This window comes from Xenopus laevis, chromosome 7S (genome assembly GCF_017654675.1).
Source record: "Xenopus laevis strain J_2021 chromosome 7S, Xenopus_laevis_v10.1, whole genome shotgun sequence".
NCBI lineage: Eukaryota > Metazoa > Chordata > Amphibia > Anura > Pipidae > Xenopus > Xenopus laevis.
In genome coordinates, this window is record NC_054384.1 from 104,532,906 (window position 1) to 104,549,993 (window position 17,088).

Here is a 17,088-nt window from a genome sequence, read left to right on the forward strand (position 1 = left end):
ACATCTTGAAGATCTTTATGGAGGGGCCAAGTCAGGTGAAGGCCACTGTCCAGGTCTTCAAAGTTGTGCACATTAGCTCCCCATCATGGATCTTGTTAACCCATCTTTCATGTGTCAGTGACACTGCACATGCTCAGTGTGCTCTGGGCTGCTGTTGGGAAACTATGCTTAGGGGTTGTGGGAAACCATCAACACATTAGCAGAATGTGAAATTACATCTCTCATAGGAACTGATGCTCCAGGGCTCCAGCTACAGGGCTGATCATTAAAGATGTAGAATGCACTGGTTTCTCAGATGCCATGTAATCTGTAATCTGAATAATCATCATCATTGTATTGTGACATTTAAATTCTAAACAGAATATACAGAATAAATTGTGAGTCGGTCTCTAAGGACAGGAGCAGCCCAAGGCATGTTCTGTTAATGAGCAGAAAAGAAGATAGGGAACCACTGGGGCATCTTCAGAGGCAAAAAATAGACTGAGGGGTCTAAACAGGGGAGCAGGCAGAGTCGTGGGCAGAGTCCAGGCTGGAAGTGGGTGGGAGGATGGGTGTCATAGTGCTCCGGGCCCCTCTGAAGATTTTTTTGCAGGGGGGCCTGGTGCACTCTAGTTACCACACTGCCTGGATCTGCTTCCTCTGCAGTTACGCCCCAGCTAGGTAGTAACCCATAGCAACCAATCACCATTTTTCTGCAGGTAGAACAGAACCTTAGTAGAAAAGGTTTGATTCCTTCCTATGGATTACGGCCCAGGTGCAAATTTGCCCAGTCTTGGTAAACAAGTCCCATTTGCATCCTGCAGAAATGAACATTGGGGGTAACTAAAAGTGCTAAGTTTGCCCCCAGATTCAGTTACCTATTATAAGCAATCAGCAGCAAACCCAAAATAGTCTTCGATATGAAACCATTGGTTGGTGACCAATCACTCAGCAGATGTTCCTTTTTTATCCAGTTATCCAAAGTGTTTGTCTCTGCTTTAGTTGCAATTGACTTATCCTTGAGTCTTCAACCTAACATTGCTTCCTGTTCTATATTTACGTTCATAGCCACAAGGATTTTTTATTTTATATATAACTTAGGTGTGACCTCATGCAACATAGGAGTGGCTTCATGCAACATAGGCGTGACCTCATATAACAAAGGAGTGACCTCATATCATTATATGCAAATAAGTGTTCAGAGTTGGAAAGTGCTCTTGTCCTACCCAGGGCCTGACTATATCACTACCATTGGTTATGAAAATCCAAATTCTTCTCTTTCTTTCTGCAGTTAACAGTTTGCGGTGCCTACAGTGTATTGGAAGTGCCTCCTCCTGCCGTATGGTGGCCAGGAAATGTCAAGCCTATGAAACCACCTGCATCTCCCTGGCTTATAGATCTACAGGTGAGATGTTTGGGAATGGGATATAACAGTTCCAACAGATTTCCTAGAGTCTGATGTATTGATGGGGCCCTTCCCATTTATATATAGTCATAGCTATTTTGGTGAGCAGATAAGGCAGTAAGTCAAAGTAGAGTGAGAAGATTGATCTAAAGTTGACCTTTTCTGTATACAATATATAACTACAGATAACAGGACTTATGAGTCAGACCAGGCAGGACACTTAAGTAGGAAGAGTGATATGTGCTAATTAGATCACCCCAGACATTGTGTGTATATATATATATATATATATATATATATATAGCCATAGATATTCTCATGAGCAGGTGGGTCATTTAGATACAGTAGGGCAGAGGTTCCCCATCTTTTTTGTACCTTTGAGTCACAAAGGGTTGAGGAGCATTACAAGCATGAATAAAGTTTCCAGGGGAACTAAATGAGAGCTGGGATTTGGTAGTCCCTATGTGGACAGACAGCCTACAGGAGGCTCTGTTTGGCAGTACATCTGGTTTTATGCAATTAAATATTGACTCCAAGCCAGGAATTCAAAATTACGCACCTGCTTTAGGGCCACTGGGAGCAACAGCCAAGGATTTGGAGAACAAGATATTGCTCCCGAGCCACTGGTTGGGGATCACTGCAGTAGGATGAGAAGGTTGATCTGTAGGTGGCACCTCTGCATCTATAACTACAGTTATAACAGGACTTTGATTTTCAGGCAGGAGAATGCAGTGGGCAAGAGTGATTTTTTATTAGATATAACCACAAATACAGCAGTAGTTCAATGAACAGATGTGGCAGTAGACGTAGGGTGATGGAAAATCATTCAGAGAAATGTACAATTTCATCTATTTATACAACGGCAGTGACCTATGATTATATGACACAGCAACCTGTAAAGAACAGATCAAGAAATATGAGGGAAGATGAAATAAATACCTCTTCTGAAGCAAATGTCCAGTCACTCCACGTCTGGGTACTGGGATTCTAATATAAGTGTTATGTGACAGTGATCATTACGTGCAGCCAAGTGCAGGCACATTTAGCCATCTCCAGATGAGCAGATGCATTTACAGAGATGTTATATGTCACTTACCTAAAAGAGAGAGGCCTCCACTGTCTCTGAGGCTTACATAAAGGAATTCATGATTGACTCATACATTTATTGACTGGAATGAGTTCTCGGAACAAGGCCCGGTGCCCCACAAGCTGTGAATATTGCAATGGGATGTATCACAGAGTACTTTTTGTAAAATGCCGCAGGGCTTATCACTCTATTTCTCAGACAGCTATATATACAGGGGGTACAAAGACAACAACACTGTTTTATGTATCTTTGTGGATCATTGTTCTTGATTTATTTAACATATTACACAGCCCTTTACAAAAAATGTTTAATCATTCACTCCAGTCCCTGCCTTCGTGAAGCTTAAAGGAACAGTAATGTCAAAAAATAAGTGTTTTAAAGTAATGAAAATATAATGCAGTGTTGCCCTGCACTAGTAAAACTGCTGTGTTTGCTTAAGAAACACTACTATTGTTTATATAAATAAGCTGCTGTGTAGCCATGGGGGCAGCCATTCAAGCACAGGATACACAGTAGATAACAGATGAGTACTACTATAGTTTATATAAATAAGCTGCTGTGTAGCCATGGGGGCAGCCATTCAAAGCTGAAAAGGCTCAGGTTACATAGCAAATAACAAATAAGCTCTGTCTGTCTAATGGTGTTATCTGTTATCCATTAGCTAACCTATGCCATATAGCCGTTTTTCAATTTCCGCCATTGCTACACAGCAGCTTGTTTATTTGAACTATAGTAGCGTTTCTGAAGCAAACACATCAGTTTTACCAGTGCAGTGCAACACTATATGATATTTTCATTACTTTAAAACACTTACATTTTTTGGTGTTACTGTTCCTTTAAGGGTATGTATGTCTGATTGCAGTAGATCAAAGGGTAGAAGTCCACGGGCGATTTTGGTGCGTTCCGACGCGCCGTGCCAAAACACAGGTGTCACGTCGCATTCGATGTGACGCCTCCGTTTTGACGCATTGCGTAGGATCGCACCGTGGAGTTCTACCCTTTGAACTACTGCAGTCAGACATACACTACATATAAAAGTATATGACCATCAGTTCTAATTACTGGAGTTATGTTGTTAAGCCAAACCCAACATTGCTAACAAAATCCATGACAATTCCATGCTTCCAGTGTTGTAACAACAGTTTGGGTTTGGATCCTTCCTGTTTCAGCAGAATAATAACCTATGGGGCAAAGTTAGGTCCATATAAAATGGACAGGAAGAAGTTAACTAGCCTGGAGAACACTGGTCTCAACCCACTTGAATACATGCACTGGAGCCCAAACCAGGCCTGATTACCAGATATCAATGGTCAGCCTCCTACATATGAAAAAAGCAAAATCCACCAACAATGTTCCACCAAGCCTTCTGAGAAGAATAGAGGGTAAAACCTGTTGTAGTAGCAAAAAGAGGAGCAACTTTTGGCTCAACAGAAGTTCTCAAAGCTTGGGGGTTCCTTGTAGCTCTGCAAATGGGTGAGTTGTAACTTGCACACTCACATCACAGTTATGGTATAGGGCAACTAACCCAGTCCCAGATGGGAACTGTCTCAAACATCAAGTCCTTAAAACCACAGCTTTTCAATGAGTGTTCATCAGTTTATCAAGCTTTAGTAAAGTACTGCGGCCAACTGAACAATCTAAAGGACAAGCATAACTCCAAGCAATTTAAACTGTGCAAACTGGGGCATTCTTCTTCCACTGACATCTAAGCACAACCCTGGGGAAGCTGCAGTTCTTCAGCTTGGCTGTGGGAAGTCTTTCTTTTTCAGATTCATCTCACTTACTGTTGGAATGAGAATGACTGTATAAAACACCATAAATGATCACAATGCTGTGTCCTCAATGATTATGGTCATGAGATCTAAGAAGAATTCTTTTTTTTTAAATATAAGGCATGAAATATGTGATACAACTAGACTTTTGTGTCATAAGAAACTTGCAACTTGTTTATGATGTACTAAGGTAACAGAGAACTTTTGCTTATGCCAATGAAAACTGAGGGTTATCTAATACTATTCACTTATTAGCCCCATATTCATTTTTGAAACTTTTTTTAATTTTGGACATTCGTGGGAAAAGGATACAATGACAGGGAGTGGAATATACAGTCAAGGTCTTTTATTTGTTCCAGATCCCTGGCATATCTCCTGCCACTGGAATCCCACAGTTGGTGGCACACAAAAAACATTATTTACTTCTATAGTTATAGACTGGGAACTATCTTCTAAAATGACTTGGTTGGCTAAATTCAGCTTCTCAAAGGAGGTCAAGGGAATTTTCTAAACAAAGAAATCCCCATGAGTACAAATACAATCCTGCTCTCTCTGAGATGATGCTACAGTATTTTTGTTCATAGTGCATGAGAAGCATACAAATGTGGTCTTAGAAACCTAAAAATGAAGTCAAAATGAGCTTTCTTCTCTTGAGAAAGTTATCAGGGAAACCAAGGTTAGACTTTAATGATCTGGAAGAACTGCTCCCATAACTTTGCCGAATCATGAAATATGTGAATATTATTATGTTTTCTACCTTCTAAACTGTAAAACAATGCTCCCATGCTCCCAGAGAACATCTAGAAGTACAAGTAAGCAGCTTCAATATTGAAAATCAACATTCGGTGAGAAATACATTAAAGCTGCGCTGTCTCCCTGATCTGCTTTTATTGTTGTTGAAAACCTGTGTTTCAAAGATATTAGACACAATACCTTTTCATTTTCTTTCTGCGCCCGGGAAATGGATCAAACCATGGATGTGATTGGATCTGACTCTTTTGAAGACATAAAACCCAAGAGGTGCATTATTGCTGCCTGCATGAGAGTATGTAGAGCAGCCAATTTACTAACATACTTGAATGATCGCTTGTCATTTAGTGCATCAAGCCAAGGCCTGTCCATCATATTGATCATTTTTACATAGTTCATGTTTATTTGGGACAGCAACCATCATGTGTAGGGTCAATGTTTGGAGACAAAAGCATCTCATCTCAACCCCCCAAAATATATTTTATTCATAAAGGAGACCTAATACCAAAATGGATACAAAAACTAACCAGGCCCTTTTTACAATTTACAATAAATGAAGAAGCCAGTTTATTAATTTTCTAATAAACATAAGAGATTAAACTGATTCTGTTTTTTATTTCCAAAATTTTTTTTGATCAAGTTGATTTGGGAAAATATGGAAATCTGTTGTTCATTTTTAAAAATTTGGCACAAATTACTTAGTAATATACCTCACCTTGCCAGGTTTTAGCTGCTTTATTTTTTCAGTCAAACTCAAGATTTTGCCACCTGAGAAATCTTAAAAATTCAAGTTTTGGAAAAATTATATTCCAAAACAAATTGAAATCATGTTTTTTTCATCACTTTTTTGAGTTTCACTTCATTTGCTTCAAATTATCAAATTCATTATGCTGTATGTATTTGACCTCCAAAAAAAAAAATTCCCTAAAATATTTTGAAAGGGTAGAATCAATACATCACCTGGCACAGCTGGATTGACACACAAAAATGATTATGGGGCCCATTTACTTAGTTCGAGTGAAGGAATAGAGGAAAAATAGTTCGAATTTCGAATGGTCGAATATGGCTACTTCGACCATCGAATGGGCTACTTCTACCTTCGACTACGACCTTCGACTTCGAAACGATTCGAACTAAAAATCGTTCGACTATTCGACCATTCGATAGTTGAAGTACTGTCTCTTTAAAAAAAACTTCGACCCCCTACTTCGCCACCTAAAACCTACCGAGGCCAATGGGGAAGATCCCCATAGGCTTCCTAACAATTTCCTGATCGAAGGAATATCCTTCGATCGATGGATTAAAATCCTTCGATCGAACGATTATTCCTTCGATCGTTCGATCGTAGGAATAGCGGTAAACCCTTCGACTTCGATATTCGAAGTCAAAGGATTTTACTTTGACGGTTGAATATCGAGGGTTAATTAACCCTCGATATTCGACCCTAGGTAAATGTGCCCCTACATGTTACAAAAATGAACATTTGTCACACTTCTCAGGGTATCCACAAAATCTACATAACACTATGCAGTAATACGGATTTTATTTATGGGGTAATAAGAATAAATTTACTACTTCAGTACGGTACAAAACAAATCGCTAAAGTTATTGCTATTTTATAGACTTTTGGCAGCAGAAAAAAAAAGTCTTAAAGGATAAGTAAACCTTTAAAATAAGCGATTTTAAAATTGATGAGAGTGCTATTCTAAGCACTTTTGTAATTTACATTCATTATTTATTCTTTTTTCATTCCAAGATATTAAGGGATACATGTACTGTTAATATAAATGAATTTTGTTACAATAGCGCCACCTGCTGGTCAGTTTCCCACCAGTCTGACCACCAAGTAGTCAAGGAAGTTGTCAGGAGAAAGAGCTCTGATGTTTTTCTGCATAGAAAAGATTTCAGAAATGTTTCTATTTTTTTTCCTAAGCAGAAGAACATCAGAGCAGCCTCTTTCTTTCTCCTGACAACTTCCTTGACTACTTGGTGGTCAGACTGGTCAGAAAATGGCCAGCAGGTGGCGCTGTTGTAACAAAATTAATTTATATTAACAGTCCATGTTTCCCTTAATATCTTGGAATGAAAAAATAATAAATAATGAATGTAAATTACAAAAGTGCGTAGTTTAGCACTCTAATCAATTTTACATTCATTTATTGTAAAGGTTTACTTATCCTTTAATTACATTTATTCAGCATTCTTCTTCTAACAGGGTAGTTATTCTGTGTGGAATGGTTATTTAGTACAACATTTTACTTTATTTTTCTATACTGCCCCTTTTCCTATTCCTTAATACCCCTATCTGTTTTAGAAATAATAGAGAATCCTGAAAAGTAGAACCCAAATTTGCTATTATATGTATGTGTATCTTTATTTATACAGCACTTCTTGTACACGGAGCACTGTACATTTTGACATTCCATTGCCAGTATATAGGGAATAAACATTGCAATAAATAAACATATAAAAATAATATATGAATAATATATATTTTTTATATAATTCATAAAAATATATACAGTTACCAAGGTCAAAAGAGAAGGAAAGTCTAAATTACTGTGGGTTCCAAATGTTGGGTGACCCCCAGTGATTATAATAATTTACCTGATACCCCGGGGCAGAAAATTGCACCAGCCTTGGCTACTTTTCTACAAGGTATCAGGTAAGTGAAAGAATGAAAACTCCATTACATTTTTACTGCAATCACATTTTTCAAAGGGACTTTTTTGCAATGTTCTCCTGCCATTAACTACTGTGTTGCATAAACAGACACAGAGGGAAGTGTATATACTTTTTTAAAAATTCCAAAAATGTGTTGTCTTAAAGGGGATGTAAACCCAAGAATAAAATTTTGCCTAATGAAAGAAAATAGGATTCTAAGGAACTTTCCAATATACATTCAATGCAAATTTTGAATGGCTTTAACGTATTTATAACTGTAATAGCTACTGAAAGCATTTTCTATCCCTTGCTATTCTCTGCCATGGTGGTTCTGACTTTTAAAACAATGTAACACAAGTTTGTGGATTATTAGACCTGTCTTTGTAGGTGGAGAGCTGACTTCACAACATTGATTAATTGTCGGACATATGCCCTCCTCCTTTCTCTACTCAGGAGTCATGTTGCAAAAATGCTCCACCAATGAAAGGTCTGTTAATCAGATGGCTTCTGTTACATTGTTTCAAAAATCAGAGCCAAAAAGGTTCAGAAAAACACTGTTTTCTGTAGCCAATTACATTTACAAATAACTTTATAATTGATAATTGAAAAATCTATAATGAATGTATATTGAAAAGTTCATTAGAATTTTATTTTCTTACTTTAAACAACAATTTAGTTTTGGGGTTACATTAAGTTTACATGACTTTAAGCACAGGAACTGATTCAAGTGATCACAAAGGGACCTTGTTCTAAAGGTGTTTATTGATTTTATAGCACATACTGTAAAACTGCAAAAGAACTGCAAACTGTAGAACTGCAAAGTTTTTGTGTAAAGACAGTGGTCACTTTAAATAAATATAAACACTCATTTTTTTTTGCCTTTTTCTCACGGCTATTTACACTGGACTTTTCTTGGCCCTTGTAGCTAAATGTATCAACATTTTAACTTACACACAGGTATTCTGGCCCAGGTAAGGTTTGAACCCACAGCCTGTTGGGTATTCATAAGTAGGTTCAAATCCAGGCAGGGCAGTAACCCCCTACCATGTGTACATTTCACTCACAGTTTGAATATAGACAACTAGAAGAAAAAATATTGAAAAAAAGTTTATCAAGCTAATATAAAATAATTTCTTCTGTTTTTTTTCCTAGCTGGAAGCACCACTTCCAATACCGTGATGAAGGGTTGCTCAACAAGGGCTTTGTGCAACCAAACATCTGTCATCGACACAGGAAATCGATCAATATATATGTCTGCATCATGTTGTGAGACAGATTACTGCAATATCAACCGCTACTCAAGTAAGTAGTTTAAGCCACGTAGACACTTGCATTATCATAGAAGTAGGGTTATGTAGTGCTTGGGGCTTATGTAGCAATAAGGGTATGTTCCATTATTACACCCATAATGCAATATTCTGGGACTTGATCAGTAGTCTGATTGCTGCTTTCCATTCCACCAGCTAAGGCCGTGTTCTCCAACCGGATGCAGTGTTACACATGTAAAAATAACAACCTCTATTGTGGCTATCCAAACCTCGACAAAGTATTCTGCGATGGAGTTGACAACTGGTGTGTGGATGTGCTAACTAAGGAGTATACTAATGGTGAGTTGATTCAATGAGATTGCAATCGTAGTTCATCATGCAAGTGTATTTCATTTGCAAGCAGTGGTGCAATGAAAGGGGACACAAATAAAGGCAATAAAGAAGGAGACAATAGGAGAAAAGGCCCACGGATTTTGTTGATGGTTCTGTAAAACATGATGATCACCATGTACAGAGCAAACTGGAGTCACAGGAGCACAGGGGGATATTAGGGGTGAAATTAGGGTTTGTCCTAATTTTGGGAAGGTTGAAGTTCACCAAACTTGAAAGCAAAAGCCATCACTATCTTGTTGATTTCTCAGTCATGGACGATGAACTGTTGGCTGATGATCACAAGTTGAATTGGTTGCAGATCAGTTTTTATCCTGACCAATGATGACTGTAGGTCCACCAGGTGGAATCACTGAATTTACCTTTGGCTTAAAGGGATACTGTCATGGGGAAAAAAATTTTTTCAAAATGAATCAGTTAATAGTGCTACTCCAGCAGAATTCTGCACTGAAATCCATTTCTCAAAAGAGCAAACCGTTTTTTTTAATTTCAATTTTGAAATCTGACATGCGGCTAGACATTTTGTCAATTTCCCAGCTGCCCCTTATCATGTGACTTGTGCCTGCACTTTAGGAGAGAAATGCTTTCTGGCAGGCTGCTGTTTTTCCTTCTTAATGTAACTGAATGTGTCTCAGTGGGACCTGGATTTTACTATTGAGTGCTGTTCTTAGATCTACCAGGCAGCTGTTATCTTGTTTTAGGGAGCTGCTATCTGGTTACCTTCCCATTTTTCTTTTGTTTGGCTGCTGGGGGGGAAAAGGGAGGGGGTGATATCACTCCAACTTGCAGTACAGCAGTAAAGAGTGATTGAAGTTTATCAGAGCACAAGTCACATGACTTGGGGCAGCTGGGAAATTGACAATATGTCTAGCCCCATGTCAGATTTCAAAATTGAATATAAAAAAAATCTGTTTGCTCTTTTGAGAAATGGATTTCAGTGCAGAATTCTGCTGGAGCAGCACTATTAACTGATTTATTTTGAAAAAAAAATTTTTTCCCATGACAGTATCCCTTTAAGGTGAGCTGCTCATTTAGCGAGGTTGCCAAATGAGCGGATCTTGCCCAGATATGCCCACCAATGGCAGGGTGATATTGGGTTAATCCGAATGTTTAGCCCTAGAGCCTAAGATCGGATTATATGAAGGAAATGGCGCTGACAGATAGTAGAAATGCATCCGATGGAGTCGCAGGAAAAATCAAACCTGCCCAATCTACATCAGCCCAATTATTGGCCAGATATCGATCAGGGAGACTCAGTAGATGCCCAACACATGGTCAGATAAATTGCCAAATTGGTCTAAAAGACTATCGTCAGGTTTAATCTGTGTATGGCCTCCTTAAGGTTTTGCATTAGGCTTAAAATTTACACGCAAAACCATGATCTGTATCATAGCTGTTTAATTAGGTGAAATTATCTGGAGAAAGTGAATTACCAATTTATGGTTGTTCTTGAGTAATGGTTCCCAGGCTTTTTGGTATAGCCCAATCAACAGCTTGTACTGAAGGGTTTTGCAGTGACAGTTGACTTTTCTTTCAGGTAAGGTGACAGCAAGCGCCTACTCAAAGGGCTGTGGATCTGGGGAAGCCTGTAACTCGTTACTTGCATTTGACACAGGATCCTTCCAGCGCTATACACAGTACTCGTGCTGCAACAGTCAGACCCTATGCAATGATGCCTACCAGTCTAGTGAGTATGAACCATTCAGGGGCACTGGATGAGAAGTATTCATTGGTAAAGGGGGTTGGACAATATCGGTCTTTGTTGGACCAACAGGCAATTTATAATGTATTATCCAAGTTTTATTATTTGGAGCAATGATGCATTCATTAATCCAGAAGAACATCCCTTAACAAAGGGATATGTTTTCATGACCTATATTGAAAACCATCTGAGATTTATAGAATGGACTTTGTTAAGAAAAGGCCAGTCTTAAATACATGACTGCAGAGCCTAACTGCACAATGGGAGGCTGAGAATTATGATCAATAACTACTATTTTAGTGAATGTAGTGAAACGAGTAAGGCTGGAAAGTCTTTTAAGTATTCTTATTGTTCTATACATCACAGCAGGATAAGGAATTGATACGTGTAAATGTAAACAAATCTATGGAATTGATAAAACATCAAATAAACACTGTTTTTCTCTTGAGGGGCTTCGTTTGATTGGCTAGCATAATAATAACCAAACCTGTTAGGGCAGAGACACAGGCTCAAGCAGATTAGTTGCCCAGCGACAAATCTCTTCTTCGGGCAACTAATCTCCCTGATTTGCCTTCCCGCCAGCTAGAATGTAAATCGCTGTCGGGATGGCACTTGGAATGCTTTGTTTTTCGAAGTTGCCTCACAAGGAAACTTCGGGCGACTTTGGAAAACAAAGCTTTCCGTATGCCATTCTGCTGGCGGAAAAGCAGGGGAAGGCAATTCAGTCGCCCGAAGAAGAGGATTAATCGCCGGCAACTAAATCTCCCCTAGCTCTGCCCTTAAAGATTTGGATTCATTGTGAGTTTCTACATAAGCCTAAATGTACATCTTTATTTTCTCAGCAACACAAATCCTCAATAACATAAATGGGATCACATGCTGGGCCTGCTTGGACACCGGCAACAATGAGTGCGATGTGAAGAACCAAGTCCAGATCTCATGTAAAGGCACACTTATCAGATGCATGGAAGCTTATGGTAATAACCAGCTATTTTATCTCATTCTCTTGTTGAGGTAGTAACTACCCAAAGATGTAACAATACAGGGAGGAGTAGGGAGAAACCACTAGTAACTTGGAGGCATAAATTCCATTGCTTGTTTGTAGACAATGCAGGATAACAAATAGTAGTAGACCTAAAGGTATGTACTCTAGTTAGGGGCTTGCTACCATAGACAGGGTCAAGTTTGAATAGCTTGGTCAACCATGTAGCTCCAGCTTTAGGGTTCAAGTGCTTTCTGACAGTGGGCTTAAAGGGATTCTGTCATGATTTTTATAATGTAGTGAAATTTATTTCTAAATTACACTGTAAATAATTCACTCTAAAATATAAAATTTTATTCCTGAACCAACAAGTTTTTTTTTTATAGTTGTAATATTGGTGTGTAGGTGCATCTCAGGTCATTTTGCCTGGTCATGTGCTTTCAGAAAGAGCCAGCACTTTAGGATGGAACTGCTTTCTGGCAGGTGTTGTTTCTCCTACTCAATGTAACTGAATGTGTTTCAATGGGACCTGGATTTTACTCTTGAGTATTGTTCTTAGAGCTATCAGGCAGCTGTTATCTTGTGTTAAGGTGACCATACACGGAGAGATCCGCTCGTTTGGCAATGTCGGCAAATGAGCGGATCTCTCTCCGATATGCCCACCTTGAGGTGGGCAATATCGGGCTGATCCGATCGTGGGCCCTAGGACTTTCGGCCAGATCTCAATCGGGGAAGCCCGTCGGGGGGCCCCATACACGGGCCAATAAGCTGCCGACTCGGTCTGTCGACAGCTTTTATCGGCCCGTGTATGGCCACCTTTAGGGAGCTTCTATATGGTTACCTTCCCAATGTTCTGTTGTTTGGCTGCTGGTGGGAGGAAGGTGATATCACGCCAACTTGCAGTACAGCAGTAAAGAGTGACTGAAGAGCACAAATCACATGACTGGGGGCACCTGGGAAACACTACTTAGACGATATGTCTAGCCCCATGTCAGATTTCAAAATAAAATATAAAAATATCTGTTTGCTCTTTTGAGAAATGGATTTCAGTGCAGAATTCTGCTGGAGCAGCACTATTAAATGATGTGTTTTGGAAAAAAAACAAACATTTTTTCCCATGACAGTATCCCTTTAAGTTGCCATGGCCTGGACTACTAATCTCCAAATTGAAGCCAGTCCTTGTAGGTAACGTGTGCTATAATTAAAATGTTTTGTGGCCATCTTTTAAAAACTGGGCCAGTGAGCCTGCAAGTAGAGAAAGAAACGGTGTTATATTTAGAAAAAAACATTTGTTGAAGTCTTGGATCCCTGGTTTTCAGTTACTGAACTGTTTCCTAGTCACTTTTATGGGAGACCACTTTAGGTAAAAGATATTGTTTATTTAACTGCTTTTAACGAGCTCCATAGTTTCTGAATTCACAGAACCCCGAACAAATGAATCAGAGTTTTATAGAGTTACCAGTGGGAGAGCATAGAGATATCTCTTCACAGCACAGAAAATCAAAGACTGCTCTTATAACCAAGAAGGTGGCTCTGCCCCAAGGCCAGGATACTAGTGACCAAGTCTAGTTGAGAACAGAATACATCTGGGTCAGGGGGGAATCTTAGTCAGGGGGGCTCACGAGGATACACAGAATTTTATGCTCTCTCTCATTCCCGTGTTCTTTGTCTCCAGACCAGAACCGTAAGGTAGTGATGAAAGGCTGCAGCACAGTGACTTATTGCTCTGCCACCTACCCATCGCTGAATGTGCCCAACATCTCGGAGATACAGTGCTGCGCAGGGAGCAACTGTAACAATTTCACACAAATGTCCACCACGAGTGAAATCAACGGGGCCTGGAGCCCAAGCACAGACGTCAGGCTTCTAATACTTCTCTTCACCCTGCTCTGTACTCTCTTCTGTATAGTGGATCCCAACTAGGCCCATGTCCACATTAAAACAATAATTATTTATAAAGAAGGGGAAGCAGTGGAGACTGTGAGATACCTACTGAGCTTCCCCAATCAGTGTTACCAATACCACCACTTATGTATCTTCCCGTGCTGTATATCTCATCTATAAGAGGTGATAGTGGTGCCTATAGAGGTTCATTCCCAGAATGGTGAGAACAGCAGAATCTGGAAAATTTAAATTTGCACAGATGTCTACGTACTTTGACCTCTTCATGTTGTTGCTCGACTATATTATCTGCTGCGCAGAGACTGATACAATCAAAATTGGACTTGTACAAGCCTATTTATAAAGTAAAATGTGCCCATTGATGTCACATAAGAAGCAGACCTTGTGTTGAATCACAGCCGTGATGTACTAAAGCTCAAATAACCAACACACAGCTTGGAAGAATGTTGGGAACCAATTTATTTAAAGAGCTAGGATGGCTATAAGCAATGACTTCTCCTTACCCTTCTGATTGGGTTTTTTAGGAAACCTTGGAACTTGGCTTTGGATATAATCCATTTGAAAACACTAATATTCCACCCTGTACCCAGGCTCTCTTCTTACCGCTACAGAACTGACCTACAATGGGCAACTTTGTCAAGCCCTCAGCCAAAATATTGAGCTGTGAACTTCTAGCTGTGTTACAAAACTCCCTTTCATGGAAGAAAAACTTGTATGTGGCATAAGTGACCCTTCTAGAGCCCTTTCCTCCGCTTCAGTAAATTATTATATGTCTATATTTTGAAGTTAGAGGGGTGGTTACCCCTTTAAGTTAATTTTTCCTTTGTTATAGAATGGCCATAACTAAGCGTTTTTTCAATTGGTCTTCATTATTTATTTATTTTTGTTTTGTTTTTTTTATAATTTGCCTTCTTCTGACTCTATCCAGCTTTCAAATGGGGATCACTGACCCCATGTAAAAATCAAATGATCTGTAAGGCTACACAATTATTATTATTATTGCTACTTTTGATTGCTGATTTCTATTCAGGCCTCTCCTATTCATATTCCAGCCTCTCATTCAAATCAGTGTATGGTTGCTATGGTAATTTGAACCTTAGCAACTTGATTTCTGAAGTTGCAAACTGGAGAGCTGCTGAATAAAAACTAAACTCAAAAAACACAAATAAAAAAATGTAAAACCAGAATATCATTCTTTGCATCATACTAAAAATGAACTTGAAGATGAACAATAAAATAAAATAATAATGCACCCCATGCTTCCGTTCTGGGTTTCCCAGACCTACCTGTATGTAACTCAACCTTTTTGCCTTTATTTGGTCACAGAACCCCTCAGTGACTTCTAATATCCTTATCATTTACAGTAGGGGGTACATTATCCCTTATAATACGTGAGTGATACTCAGAGTTCCCTGTATAACTCAGCCTGCAGCCTTGTGTCTTTATATGGTCACAGAACAACCCCTCAGTGACTTCTAATATCCTTATCATTTACAGTAGGGGGTACATTATCCCTTATAATACATGAGTGATACTCAGAGTTCCCTGTATAACTCAGCCTGCAGCCTTGTGTCTTTATATGGTCACAGAACAACCTCTCAGTGACTTCTAATATCCTTATCATTTACAGTAGGGGGTACATTATCCCTTATAATACATGAGTGATACTCAGAGTTCCCTGTATAACTCAGCCTGCAGCCTTGTGTCTTTATATGGTCACAGAACCCCTCAGTGACTTCTAATATCCTTATCATTTACAGTAGGGGGTACATTATCCCTTATAATACGTGAGTGATACTCAGAGTTCCCTGTATAACTCAGCCTGCAGCCTTGTGTCTTTATATGGTCACAGAACAACCCCTCAGTGACTTCTAATATCCTTATCATTTACAGTAGGGGGTACATTATCCCTTATAATACATGAGTGATACTCAGAGTTCCCTGTATAACTCAGCCTGCAGCCTTGTGTCTTTATATGGTCACAGAACAACCTCTCAGTGACTTCTAATATCCTTATCATTTACAGTAGGGGGTACATTATCCCTTATAATACATGAGTGATACTCAGAGTTCCCTGTATAACTCAGCCTGCAGCCTTGTGTCTTTATATGGTCACAGAACCCCTCAGTGACTTCTAATATCCTTATCATTTACAGTAGGGGGTACATTATCCCTTATAATACATGAGTGATACTCTGAGTTCCCTGTATAACTCAGCCTACAGCCTTGTGTCTTTATATGGTCACAGAACAATCGCTCAGTGACTTCTAATATCCTTATCATTTACAGTAGGGGGTACATTATCCCTTATAATACGTGAGTGATGCTCAGAGTTCCCTGTATAACTCAGCCTGCAGCCTTGTGCCTTTATATGGTCACAGAACAACCCCTCAGAGACTTCTAATATCCTTATCATTTACAGTAGGGGGTACATTATCCCTTATAATACATGAGTGATACTCAGAGTTCCCTGTATAACTCAGCCTGCAGCCTGTGTCTTTATATGGTCACAGAACCCCTCAGTCACTTTTAATATCCTTATGATTTACAGTAGGGGGTACATTATCCCTTATAATACACGAGTGATACTCAGAGTTCCCTTTATAACTCAGCCTGCAGCCTTGTGTCTTTATATGGTCACAGAACAACCCCTCAGTGTCTTCTAATATCCTTATCATTTACAGTAGGGGGTACATTATCCCTTATAATACGTGAGTGATGCTCAGAGTTCCCTGTATAACTCAGCCTGCAGCCTTGTGCCTTTATATGGTCACAGAACAACCCCTCAGAGACTTCTAATATCCTTATCATTTACAGTAGGGGGTACATTATCCCTTATAATACACGAGTGATACTCAGAGTTCCCTTTATAACTCAGCCTGCAGCCTTGTGTCCTTTATATGGTCACAGAACAACCCTCAGTGTCTTCTAATATCCTTATCATTTACAGTAGGGGGTACAGTATCCCTTATAATACATGAGTGATACTCAGAGTTCCCTGTATAACTCAGCCTGCAGCCTTGTGCCTTTATATGGTCACAGAACAACCCCTCAGAGACTTCTGATATCCTTATCATTTACAGTAGGGGGTACATTATCCCTTATAATACATGAGTGATACTCAGAGTTCCCTGTATAACTCAGCCTGCAGCCTTGTGTCTTTATATGGTCACAGAACAACCCCTCA

The 17,088-nt window shown here is 39.3% G+C and overlaps 1 protein-coding gene across 1 annotated transcript; it reads left to right on the forward strand.

Annotated features, from left to right (window-relative positions):
• The first annotated feature begins 1,158 nt into the window (after nt 1–1,158).
• On the forward strand, nt 1,159–14,745 carry LOC121396577 (urokinase plasminogen activator surface receptor-like). The gene is made up of 6 exons (XM_041571666.1): nt 1,159–1,384; nt 8,810–8,959; nt 9,121–9,264; nt 10,853–11,002; nt 11,860–11,994; nt 13,675–14,745. Exons 1-6 carry the CDS (start codon nt 1,237–1,239, stop codon nt 13,920–13,922), a joined length of 975 nt encoding a protein of 324 aa, XP_041427600.1. The 5' UTR covers nt 1,159–1,236; the 3' UTR covers nt 13,923–14,745.
• Nucleotides 14,746–17,088: the final 2,343 nt, after the last annotated feature.

Bases quoted from the DNA above. Each gene is read 5' to 3' on its own strand.
- LOC121396577 (XM_041571666.1), top strand. From the start codon at position 1,237: ATGAAAATCCAAATTCTTCTCTTTCTTTCTGCAGTTAACAGTTTGCGG. The intron at 1,385-8,809 runs GTGAGATGTTTG...TTTTTTTCCTAG, and splicing joins CCTGGCTTATAGATCTACAG to CTGGAAGCACCACTTCCAAT. The intron at 11,003-11,859 runs GTGAGTATGAAC...TTATTTTCTCAG, and splicing joins CAATGATGCCTACCAGTCTA to CAACACAAATCCTCAATAAC.